Here is a 12,282-nt window from a genome sequence, read left to right as displayed (position 1 = left end):
AGTCTCGCCTGTGATTGGCTGCTGACTGAATGGGCTCCGCCTGCCCGACCGTGAAGGCTGATTGGACGCCATCGGCCACCCGAAATCTGATTGGGCAGCTCGGGAAGCGATTGGACCGGACGTAAGCTGAGCTGTGATTGGACGCACGGAGAGAAAAAAAAAACCACCACCCCGCAGCGGATGAAACGCGAACGGCGATTGGCTGCAACGCGCATGGCAACAGGCCGCTGATTGGCGCGTTGGGCAAAGGGGCGAAAACATGTTTGAAAAAATAGTTGATTGTAAACGCCTCGATTAAATCTCCTGTTAGCCTTCTGTGCTGCAGTGGGAACAGGCCCAGGGTCTCCAGTCTCCCCTCAGAATAGTTTCCCATCCCAGACACCCTGCCTTCTTCACACAAAGGCTGGTGGATCAAATTGAATGGGGTAACAGGCCCGAGGGGCCGGAATGGCCTCCTCCTGTTCCTAATGTAACAGGCTCGATGTGGCTGAACGGCCTCCTCCTGTTCCTAATGTAACAGGCTCGAGGGGGCTGAATGGCCTCCTCCCGTTCCTAATGTAACAGGCTCGATGTGGCTGAACGGCCTCCTCCTGTTCCTAATGTAACAGGCTCGAGGGGGCTGAACGGTCTCCTGTTCCTAATGTAACAGGCTCGAGGGGCCAGAATGGCCTCCTCCTGTTCCTAATGTAACAGGCTCGAGGGGGCTGAACGGCCTCCTCCTGTTCCTAATGTAACAGGCTCGAGGGGGCTGAACGGCCTCCTCCTGTTCATAATGTAACAGGCTCGAGGGGGCTGAACGGCCTCCTCCTGTTCCGAATGTAACAGGCTCGATGTGGCTGAACGGCCTCCTCCTGTTCATAATGTAACAGGCTCGATGTGGCTGAACGGCCTCCTCCTGTTCCTAATGTAACAGGCTCGAGGGGGCTGAACGGTCTCCTGTTCCTAATGTAACAGGCTCGAGGGGCCAGAATGGCCTCCTCCTGTTCCTAATGTAACAGGCTCGAGGGGGCTGAACGGCCTCCTCCTGTTCCTAATGTAACAGGCTCGAGGGGCCAGAATGGCCTCCTCCTGTTCCTAATGTAACAGGCTCGAGGGGGCTGAACGGCCTCCTCCTGTTCATAATGTAACAGGCTCGATGTGGCTGAACGGCCTCCTCCTGTTCCTAATGTAACAGGCTCGAGGGGCCAGAATGGCCTCCTCCTGTTCCTAATGTAACAGGCTCGAGGGGGCTGAACGGCCTCCTCCTGTTCATAATGTAACAGGCTCGATGTGGCTGAACGGCCTCCTCCTGTTCCTAATGTAACAGGCTCGAGGGGGCTGAATGGCCTCCTCCTGTTCCTAATGTAACAGGCTCGATGTGGCTGAACGGCCTCCTCCTGTTCCTAATGTAACAGGCTCGAGGGGGCTGAATGGCCTCCTCCTGTTCCTAATGTAACAGGCTCGATGTGGCTGAACGGCCTCCTCCTGTTCCTAATGTAACAGGCTCGAGGGGGCTGAATGGCCTCCTCCTGTTCCTAATGTAACAGGCTCGATGTGGCTGAATGGCCTCCTCCTGTTCCTAATGTAACAGGCTCGATGTGGCTGAACGGCCTCCTCCTGTTCCTAATGTAACAGGCTCGAGGGGACTGAACGGCCTCCTCCTGTTCCTAATGTAACAGGCTCGAGGGGCCAGAATGGCCTCCTCCTGTTCCTAATGTAACAGGCTCGAGGGGGCTGAACGGCCTCCTCCTGTTCCTAATGTAACAGGCTCGAGGGGGTGAACGGCCTCCTCCTGTTCCGAATGTAACAGGCTCGATGTGGCTGAACGGCCTCCTCCTGTTCCTAATGTAACAGGCTCGAGGGGGCTGAACGGCCTCCTCCTGTTCCTAATGTAACAGGCTCGAGGGGCCAGAATGGCCTCCTCCTGTTCATAATGTAACAGGCTCGAGGGGGCTGAACGGCCGCCTCCTGTTCCTAAACTTTCCGGGAACAAACCGAACTTACGCGTCGAGCGGCACCAGCTCGATCCCACGCTGCAACACGGGCTTAAAGCGAGGGGGTCAGCGGGAAAGGCACCTCGGCTGGGGAAGAGAGAAACGGGATCGGGAGTCCATGCTTCAATCCGGGTCATGCCGAGGCCAAACACACACAGACAGACAGAGCAGGCGTGCTGGCAATACACGGCACGACAGAACAGGCGAGTTAATTTTACAGATGCAACTTTTCAGCTGGCGAACAGTGTTCCACAAGGAACAGACAAGGGGGAAGGAGGGGAAAGACACACAGACACACGAGCACAGTCACACAATCAGGTACAGACACACACACACACACGTAAAGATCTTCAATGGAAAAAGCAGAGCTGGTTAAATGCCCAAAGTGATATTATCTTGCGAACAGGGCAAGGCGGAATTCTGTGGTCCATCTCTCGTGTCTCTGCTCCTACCTTCCTGCATTTTCACTCGCTCTCCAGGGATGGTCTTTTCCCCGAAGTCATCTGCAAGCCCACCGACTCCCACAGCCACCCCGGACGGACGCCACCCCCCCTGCTCCCCAGTCTGTCCCATCTGTGGATGGTCTCCACACCAGAGCTTCGGAAGCGTCGGTCCCTTTTCCTCAGCCCAGGATTCCCCTCCACCGTGGTGGGCGGGACCCCTTGCCCCGACCTCTTCCATTCCCTTCGTTCTGCTCATCCCCCACCCCATTGTCTTCACCTTCCACCCCACGTAGAGTCACACAGCGCAGGAGGCGGCCATTCGGCCCATCGTGCCCGTGCCGGCTCTTTGAACGAGCTCTCCAATCAGTCCCACTCCCCCCTGCTCTTTCCCCACAGCCCGGCACATTTTTCCCCTTCAAGCATTTCTCCAATTCCCCCTTTTGAAAGTTACTATTGAATCTGCTCCCACCGCCCTTTCAGGCAGCGCGTTCCAGATCACAACAACTCGCTGCGTAAAAAACATTCTCCTCATCTCCCCTCTGGTTCTTTTACCGATTATCTTCAATCTGTGTCCTCTGGTTACCGACCCTCCTGCCACTGGAAACAGTTTCTCCTTATTTACTCCATCAAAACCCTTCATGTTTTGAACACCTCTATCAAATCTCCCCTTAACCTTCTCTGCTCTAAGGAGAACAATCCCAGCTTCTCCAGTCTCTCCACATCACTGAAGTCCCTCATCCCCGGTACCATTCTGGTCGATCTCCCCTTAACCTTCTCTGCTCTAAGGAGAACAATCCCAGCTTCTCCAGTCTCTCCACATCACTGAAGTCCCTCATCCCCGGTACCATTCTGGTCGATCTCCCCTTAACCTTCTCTGCTCTAAGGAGAACAATCCCAGCTTCTCCAGTCCACATCACTGAAGTCCCTCATCCCTGGTACCATTCTGGTCGATCTCCCCTTAACCTTCTCTGCTCTAAGGAGAACAACCCCAGCTTCTCCAGTCTCTCCACGTCACTGAAGTCCCTCATTCCTGGTACCATTCTGGTCAATCTCCCCTTAACCTTCTCTGCTCCAAGGAGAACAATCCCAGCTTCTCCAGTCTCTCCACGTCACTGAAGTCCCTCATCCCTGGTACCATTCTGGTCAATCTCCCCTTAACCTTCTCTGCTCTAAGGAGAACAATCCCAGCTTCTTTCTCCATAACCCTCCAAATATCCCCCCCCCCCACCCGACCCCCAGCCTCCCATTTCCCTTTTGAAAGTTACTATTGAATCTGCTCCCACCGCCCTTTCAGGCAGCGCATTCCAGATCACAACAGCTCGTGATCTTGCCCAAGCAAGCAGCTCGGCCATAGTCCGGTGAGGTGAGGGATCGGAGGGTCGGAGGATTCAGCGCCCCAGCGAGAATCAGAGATAGAAAAGGCTAGAGAGTAAAGAAATCATGGCTTTTATTCAACTGATTTTGTCCTTAATATATATATACACACACATCTTCAGCTACGGTAAAGATAAAACCCTCCATCATTTGTAGAGCTATTAATTTAATAAAAAGGAATGCAGGCTTGTTGTCTCACCTTTTATTATGAAAATACAATATATATTCACTCTGAGACAGAGGCCCCCAGTTATTAACATCGCAGTGTCCATTCAGCAACAATAAGGGAATAAATCGCACTACAAAAACATCTATGTACACGAGGTGAAGAGATGGATTTCAGTGCGGGGAGCTAGGCTGTCACGGGTCGCAGTGCCGGCTGGTCAGGACGGGTGGAGAGTGGGGGGGGGGGGGGGAAATCCAGCCCAGGGCTCCTGCTGGTGACCGTCGGCCAGTGAAGTGCGGGCACGGGCGCAGTCAGGATGGGACGGTCTGGCCGAGATTGCCCCTTCCCGCAGCTCGGCCCGTCGGGCCTGCGCCGGGACTCCCCCTTCCCTTACAGACAGCCAGGGCGGAGACGATCAGGCGGCTCGCTCGAGCTGGTTTGGAGCCGGAGGTGAAATGCGAGCGGGCCTGGGTACCCCTCAGTGCCGCCCGCCTCTCTCCCGCAAGGAGACGAGCATCTCCACGGGAGAGGCCGCGGACGCAGCAAGGGACGCGCTGGGGGGGGGGGGGGGGGCGCATTCCGACGTTCAGCTCCGCGGTCACACGCAAGGGACTGCGCGCAGGCCGCTGAGCGGCTCTCGCACCGCGGGATAGCGTGTGGGCGCAAGGATCTGAATGGGGAGGCAGCGCAGCTTAGCTTACGGCGCCTTCTGGCCCCCTCCCCGTCGAGGGAATCGACGCCCCGCCCCCCGCCGCGGAAATCCATCTGCACCCTCCCCCCCCCCCCGAAGCGCCGCGCAAAAAAATTAAAAAAAAACAAATCGCTAAGATAATAAAATCACCCGTTTCGATGCTGGTGCAGGCGCGCGCGATCCGGAGAGGGGAAGCAAACCGAGGATCAGATCAGGCCCACCGGTTAAAACGCCGAGGAGGATCGCGCCCGTCACACAGCGACACAAACCCGTCACAACCAGTAACATACAGCAGGGCTGCAATCAAGAGTCAGCCGTTCAGACTACAGTGCAGTAAAGCCCCCCCCCCCCCCCCCGTCTGCGCGGTACCTGGTCCGTAGATGCTACAATCTAAGCCACAGCCCCCCTCCCGCCACACGGGGAACATAACGCCCGTTCGTCATTCTCTTCCCAAAGCCCCATGGGCCACCAGGCAACAACTTCCCCATAGCTGCCGGTGATTTAACCCCCCGCGTCCTTGTCACACAAGGCAGGCGGTAGGAGGGAGCCCCTCTCCCCCGCCCAGTGATTCTACCGCCGCTCAGGAACAATGCACAGAATGAGGCCAGCCCCAGGAAGGGTGGGGGGGGGGGGGGGGGGGGGGGAAGAAAGGGGGAAAAACACATGACATTTACTTGGGAAGGGGGGAATTGTTTCATTGAACCCTGAGTATTAAAACCGTCCACCTTTAATGCTCATCTCCCCCGCACCCTCCCCTCTGCCTCGGAGGACCGAGGTTGATGATACGGGGGGGGGGGGGGGGGGCAGCGCTCCCACAAGTGTCTCCGCTCTCCGTCTGCGAGGCGATCCGCCTCCTGCAAGCCGCTCGTAGCCATGAGCGGCCTAACGCGCTGCGTCTGTATATCGCTCGTGTACACAAATACACGAGCAGATCTCCCGCCGCTAGTCATGGCGACTTCGAAGGTATGCCATTGTGGGAGCAAGAGCGTGAGGCAGGAAGTGTGACAGGAAGTCGGCGTGACGCGGGAAGTGCGACAGGAAGTCGGCGTGATGCAGCAAGTGCGACAGGAAGTCGGCGTGACGCAGCAAGTACGACAGGAAGTCGGCGTGACACTGGAAGTGTGACAGGAAGTCAGCGTGACACAAAGTGTGACAGGAAGTCTGTGTGACGCCGAAAGTGTGACAGGAAGTCGGCGTGACGCAGAAGTGTGACAGGAAGCAGACATGACGCAGGAAGTGTGACAGGAAGTCGGCGTGACGCAGGAAGTGTGACAGCAAGTCGGCGTGACGCAGGAAGTGCGACAGGAAGCAGGCGCGACGCAGGAAGTGCGACAGGAAGCAGGTGTGACACAGCAAGCACGCGCCCCATGCGAGGCTTTGAACGCATTATAAATAGAGCTACGCATATATTAATCTTGCGCCGCAACTGTCCCCACGCGTGTACGGGTCGCACCGACCACGCTACCACACGGCGCCTACCCTGATAGCGCGAGCCCACATACCCACACCAGGGTTAAGGCCGCATTTTAAAACCCACAAAGATAATAATATATAAAAATGAGAGAGAAGAGAGAGAGAGATCGGTGGAGCGGAGGGTCTGACAGGCGTATCTGAACTGACATCAGGAGAAGGGGCGCCAGAGATGAAGAATTTCGGGGGTTGAATGGGCCGCAGGCCCCGGGGCCAATGGGGTGAAGCTTCTAACAAGACGTAGAAATTGCTTTGTATTGTAACTGCGCTTAACAGTAAATCCCTGAGATTATCATTCCGTGAGGGGGGAGGGGGGAAAGGAGAACCCTTTTGAAAATATAGATCCATTCTTTCAGAATCCGAAATCGGTCCCACACACACACACACAGCACAGGAGGATCCCAGGCTCCATCCCCGGTCAGTGCGGAGTCAGGGAATCGCGGCGAGGGGCGGGCGTTACAATTGACCTCAGGACCTCAGGGTGTGCGTGAAGATCAGCCCAGGCTCCTGATCAGCGTCCAGTGCGCATATCACTCGTGCCAGACCCCGGCAGCAGTCGAACCACATTCCAGTCAGAGGGTCAGGGCCTTCGGATGTGGGGGGCCAGAGAGGACACCGAATTCAACAGGCAGAATTAGCAGACAGCCTTCCGGTGAGGCTGGGCCAGTTTGTTTTGTGTTAGATCGAGGGTCACTCCTCCCTCACAGCGAGTGACTGAGGACCGAGAATCACTCCGCCCCTCAGAGAGACCGAGGGTCACTCCGCCCGAGAGAGATCGAGGGCCGAGGGTCACTCCTCCCTCAGAGATCAAGGGCCACTCCGCCCCTCAGAGATCGATGACCGAGGGTCACTCCTCCCTCACAGCGAGTGACCGAGGGTCACTCCGCCCCTGAGATCGAGGACAGAGGGTCACTCCGCCCGAGAGAGATCGAGGGTCACTCCGCCCCCAGAGAGATCGAGGACCGAGGGTCACTCCGTCCCTCAGAGATCGAGGACCGAGGGTCACTCCGCCCCTCAGAGATCGAGGACTGAGGGTCACTCCGCTCCTCAGAGATTGAGGACCGAGGGTTACTCCGCCCCTCAGAGTTCGAGGGTCACTCCATCCCTCAGAGAGAGCGAGGTCCAAGGGTCACTCCGCCCCTCAGTGATCGAGGACAGAGGGTCACTCCGCCCCTCAGAGATCGAGGGTCACCCCTACCCCTCAGAGACCGAGGGTCACTCCGCCCCTCCGCAAGTGACCGAGGGTCTCTCCTCCCCCTCAGCGAGTGACCAAGGCTCACTCCTGCCCCCGGTCCTCAGTGAGCGAGCCAGGAACGAGCGACTCCCGTCTCTGCGCCGCGCACCCCACCTCAGCGATAGAAAGCCCTCATGGATATCTGGCCGGTTCGGGTTCAGGACGAGGGGGAGAAAGCGTCGGGGAACCACACCCCACCCCACACCTTGGCGACCCCCCCTTCCCCGATGGGTAACCAGACCCTCCCACTCGCGAGCACGACCCGCCTCTCCCGACACGGTCTGCCGGATGGCGAGCGAGCCAAACCGTCCTCGCGTCGAGTCAGAAGAGAAATTTAAAATAAAATCTCGCTCTGAATTCAGTCAACCGGAAGAAAACATTCCCACCTATCAGTACGTTTAAAATTGAAGCAGTGCAGAGGCAACAGCCCGCGATCGGCTAGAGATTGAATTAGGGGCACGGCCCCCTCTCCCTCCCCCTCCCCCTCCGCTACGCCACCGGACAGCAGTGTTCCAGTGCGTTTCCATCCCCGACAGAAATCGCAAGGCGCTTGAATTCAGCGGAGCCGGATCGCCGGGAAGGGGAGGGGGGTATCGGGCGGAAGGAGTTCCAGTCTCGAGGGAGGCCCCCGGGGAGGGGAGAAGGCGCGCTTCAGTCCAGCTCCATCGTCTCCTCGTCCCCCGGCGGCCGTTTCTCCTCCCCCCTCGGACAGGGGCCGGGGACGGCTGGCTGACTGATCTTGTCCTGGAGCTGGTAGAAGAGCACGTAGGCGGCGTTGGTCTGTCGGCAAGAGGAGACGAGAGGTTAGACTTTCCTGTCAACACAGGCGCTGGGGTTGTTCTCCTTGGAGCAGAGAAGGTTAAGGGGAGATTGACCAGAATGGTACCAGGGATGAGGGACTTCAGTGATGTGGAGAGACTGGAGAAGCTGGGGTTGTTCTCCTTAGAGCAGAGAAGGTTAAGAGGAGATTTAATAGAGGTGTTTAAAATCATGAGGGGTTTTGATAGAGTGGATCGGGAGAAACTGTTTCCAGTGGCAGGAGGGTCGGTAACCAGAGGACACAGATTGAAGATAATCGGTAAAAGAACCAGAGGGGAGATGAGGAGAAATATTTTTACGCAGCGAGTTGTTATGGTCAGGATCTGATCTCATTAGGACAGGTGACCAAAAGCTCAGTCAAAGAGGTCGGTTTTAAGGAGCGTCTTAAAGGAGGAGAGGGGCGGAGAAGTTTAGGGAGGGAATTCCAGAGCTCGGGGGCCCTGGCGCAGTCGCCAATGGTGGAGCGATGGAACTCGGGGGGATGCGCGAGAGGCCAGAATTGGAGGAGTGCAAAGATACTTGAAGGGGAGAAATGTGCAGGGTTGTGGGGAAAGAGCAGGGGGGAGCGTGGGACTAATTGGAGAGCTCGTTCAAAGAGCCGGCACAGGCACGATGGGCCGAATGGCCTTCTCCTGTGCCGTAGAGTCTGTGCTGGAGGTAGTTACAGGTATAGGAAGGGAGGCCAGGAGGGATTTGAACACGAGGTTGAGAATTTTAAAAATCGAGGCGTTACTAGACCGGGAGCCAGTGTCGGTCAGCGAGCACGGGGCGGGTGATGGGTGAACGGGACTCGGTGCGATAAGGGGTAAGCCATTTAGGACAGAGATGAGGAGGAATTTCTTGACCCAGAGAGTAGTGAACCTGTGGAATTCTCTACCACAGAAGGCAGTGGAGGCCAATTAATTAAATATATTCAAGAAGGAGTTAGATATATTTCTTAAGGCTAAAGGGATCAAGGGATATGGGGAGAAAGCAGGGACAGGATGCCATTCATGTAGAAATGACTTATGAAATATACTGGGCGGCCTGCTGGTGGCGCTGTCCAGGAGAGTATAAATACTCGGGCACGGGCCCAGCTTGCTCAGGACATTTTGTGAACAGGAACTAGTGAAGGACAACTAGACGTCCATTGTTAGGGAATATATTTTAATAACATAGATTTTAATATGATTAAACTAATGATTTAAAGAAATCTGATTATGCTTAAGCTGACCACGTGCCAAAGGATGGTGTGATGTATCAGATCCAATCACAGCTGGTAACGTCACATCGGCTGACTTAAAAACTAAGAACAATGAAAATGCTGATTTAGCTTAAACTGTGAAAGTGCTGATCTTAGCTTAAAACTGAAAGTGATGATTCTGCTTAACGAGAGAACAAAGGAATGATTGATGTATCGGCGATCCAATCAGTGTGATGTAGTTGAACCAACCATAGCTCTGCATGCATGCTGCTGAGCCAATGGTAATAAAGGGGGCGGGTACATCTGCTGCTGTATAAAAACCAGCCATTTTGAATATGATGTTAGTTGCTAAAGGAAGTCAAACAGTGTAAATCAAGTGATGCAATAAATCGACTATTTAAAACTTACCACCGGACTCGCAAACTTTAATTTTAGTGTGTTGACCTCAGATCAGTGTGGTCCACTGAAATTAATTACCCGATCTAACATCCATGTTGTGAAACAGTCGATTAAAGCCTGGTTTAACGCTCTGACCAAGTGCCTCGTAGTTTTCTTACGTCACAGGGCACTGAATTTGGATGATCAGCCATGATCTCATTAAATGGCGGAGCAGGCACGAGGGGCCAGCTCCTGCTCCTATCTTCGATGTTTCTACGAGTTAGGACACGGGGGAGGGGCAGCAGAGTTTCGGACGAGCTGATGGCTACGGAGGGTGGAAGGTTTGAGGCCGGCCGGGAGAGGGTTGGAAGAGTGGAGTGCGGAGCCGATACAAGGCGCCGAGAAACACCCCCCTGCCTCACTCACCACCACGTGGTCCACCGAGGCGAAGGTCACTTTACTGTCGTCGAAGTAGTACCAGCGGCCGTCGTCCTTGTTCCGTGCGATGGTCGTATCTGCAAGCAGACACCAGTGGTTAAACGTCCCGTCATCCTGCACCCCTCTGCATAAGAACATTAAGAAACAGGAGCAGGAGTCGGCCATTCGGCCCCTCGAGCCTGCTCCGCCATTCAATGAGATCGTGGCTGATCTTCGACCTCATCTCCACTTTCCCGCCCGATCCCTTGATTCGCTTGAGTGTCCAAAAATCTACCGATCTCAGCCTTGAATAGACTCAACGACTGAGCCTCCACAGCCCTCTGGGGCAGAGAATTCCAAAGATTCACCGCCCTCCGAGTGAAGAAATTCCTCCTCATCGGTGGCACAGTGGTTAGCACTGTTGCCTCACAGCGCCAGGGACCCGGGTTCAAATCCGGCCTCGGGTGACTGTCTGTGTGGAGTTTGCACATCCTCCCCGTGTTTGCGTGGGTTTTCTCCGGGTGCTCCGGTTTCCTCCCACAGTCCAAAGATGTGCGGGTTAGGTTGATTGGCCATGATAAAAAATTGGCCCTTAGTGTTAGGGGGGATTAAATACGTGGGGTTACGGGGATAGGGCTTGGGTGGGATGGCTGTCGGTGTAGGGCCCGGGTGCTAGGGTTTGGATGATCAGCCATGATCTCGTTGAATGGCGGAGCAGGCTCGAAGGGGCGAATGGCCTACTCCTGCTCCTATCTTCTATGTTTCGATCTCAGTCTGAAATGGCCGACCCCTTATCCTGAGACTGTGACCCCTGGTTCTAGACTCTCCAGCCAGGGGGGAAACAGCCTCTCAGCATCTACCCTGTCAATCCCCCTCAGAATCTTATACGTTTCAATGAGATCACCTCTCATTCTTCTAAACTCCAGAGAGTATCGGCCCAATTCTACTCAATTTTCCCCCCACTTCCTCTCCACCTGCCTCACCCCAGGGGCCGCTCGGTGTGTGTAGGGAGGGACCCAGAAGGCTCCCTCAGCGCAGGCCGGGGCTGAAGCCTGGGCCTTGCCTGCTCGGCGTCCCTCCCGCACCCCGTCCCACCTCCCCAACCGTCCAACCCCACAAAAGGCTTGAATAATAATCCTCTCCCACCTAGGAGAGCAATCGCCCACCTCCTCAACCCCCCCCCAGGCAGCAAGCTCCTGATCTCAGCTCCATCCTACAGAAGGGGGCAGCGCATGGGAGGGGATCGGAACGGGCGATTAATCAGGTTAAAGACTCCCGACGGGAGGCCGGCACTACCCACCTGCCGATGCCAGCTGGGAATGGTGGCCGCGGCAGTGACAGATTGGGCGGGCCAGATCGCACACACAAGCCCTGTACGAAGTTCCCCGGAACTTAGAAGGTTAAGGGGTGATGAAGTGGGGAAAGAGTTAAATATCATCACTGGCAGCTCACAGAATGGTGTGAGAGAGACAGTTGCTAACATGAAAGACCACATCCATAAGGTGTGGCAGATGCAGTATAATGTGGATAAATGCGAGGTTATCCACTTTGGTGGCAAAAACAGGAAGGCAGATTATCTGAACGGCAATAGATTGGGAAAAGGGGAAGTGTAACGAGACCTGGGTGTCCTTGTGCACCAGTCGCTGAAGGTAAGCATGCAGGTGCAGCAGGCGGTTAAGAAGGCAAATGGTATGTTGGCCTTCGTAGCGAGAGGGTTCGAGTACAGGAACAAGGATGTCTTGCTGCAGTTGTACAGGGCCTTGGTGAGACCACACCTTGAGTATTGTGTGCAGTTTTGGTCGCCTTATCTGAGGAAGGACGTTCTTGCCATGGAAGGAGTTCAGCGAAGATTCACCAGACTGATACCTGGGATGGCAGGAATGACGTATGAGGAAAGATTGGGTCGATTGGGCTTATACTCGCTGGAGTTTAGAAGAATGAAAGGGGATCTCATTGAAACTTATAAAATTCTAACAGGACTAGACAGACTAGATGCAGGAAGGATGTTCCCGATGGCGGGGGAGTCCAGAACCAGGGGTCACAGTCTAAGGATAAGGGGTAAGCCATTTAGGACAGAGATGAGGAGGAATTTCTTCACCCAGAGAGCGGTGAACCTGTGGAATTCTCTACCACA

The 12,282-nt window shown here is 55.3% G+C and overlaps 1 protein-coding gene across 1 annotated transcript; it reads right to left on the bottom strand.

The window, feature by feature from the left end:
* Positions 1-3,846: 3,846 nt before the first annotated feature.
* Positions 3,847-11,228, bottom strand: LOC147086749 (ubiquitin carboxyl-terminal hydrolase 4-like). Its single transcript, XM_085978921.1, has 2 exons — positions 10,158-11,228; positions 3,847-8,131 (listed from the first exon to the last, which is right to left on the bottom strand). Exons 1-2 carry the CDS (start codon positions 10,332-10,334, stop codon positions 8,003-8,005), a joined length of 306 nt encoding a protein of 101 aa, XP_085835047.1. The 5' UTR covers positions 10,335-11,228; the 3' UTR covers positions 3,847-8,002.
* Positions 11,229-12,282: the final 1,054 nt, after the last annotated feature.

Source organism: Somniosus microcephalus, unplaced genomic scaffold, assembly GCF_052327205.1.
Source record: "Somniosus microcephalus isolate GS21.2 unplaced genomic scaffold, FLI_Smic_1.0 unresolved_chr7, whole genome shotgun sequence".
NCBI classification, from domain to species: Eukaryota; Metazoa; Chordata; class Chondrichthyes; order Squaliformes; family Somniosidae; genus Somniosus; species Somniosus microcephalus.
Note: the sequence above shows the minus strand (reverse complement) of the source record. Positions and strands in the feature narration are given on the sequence as shown.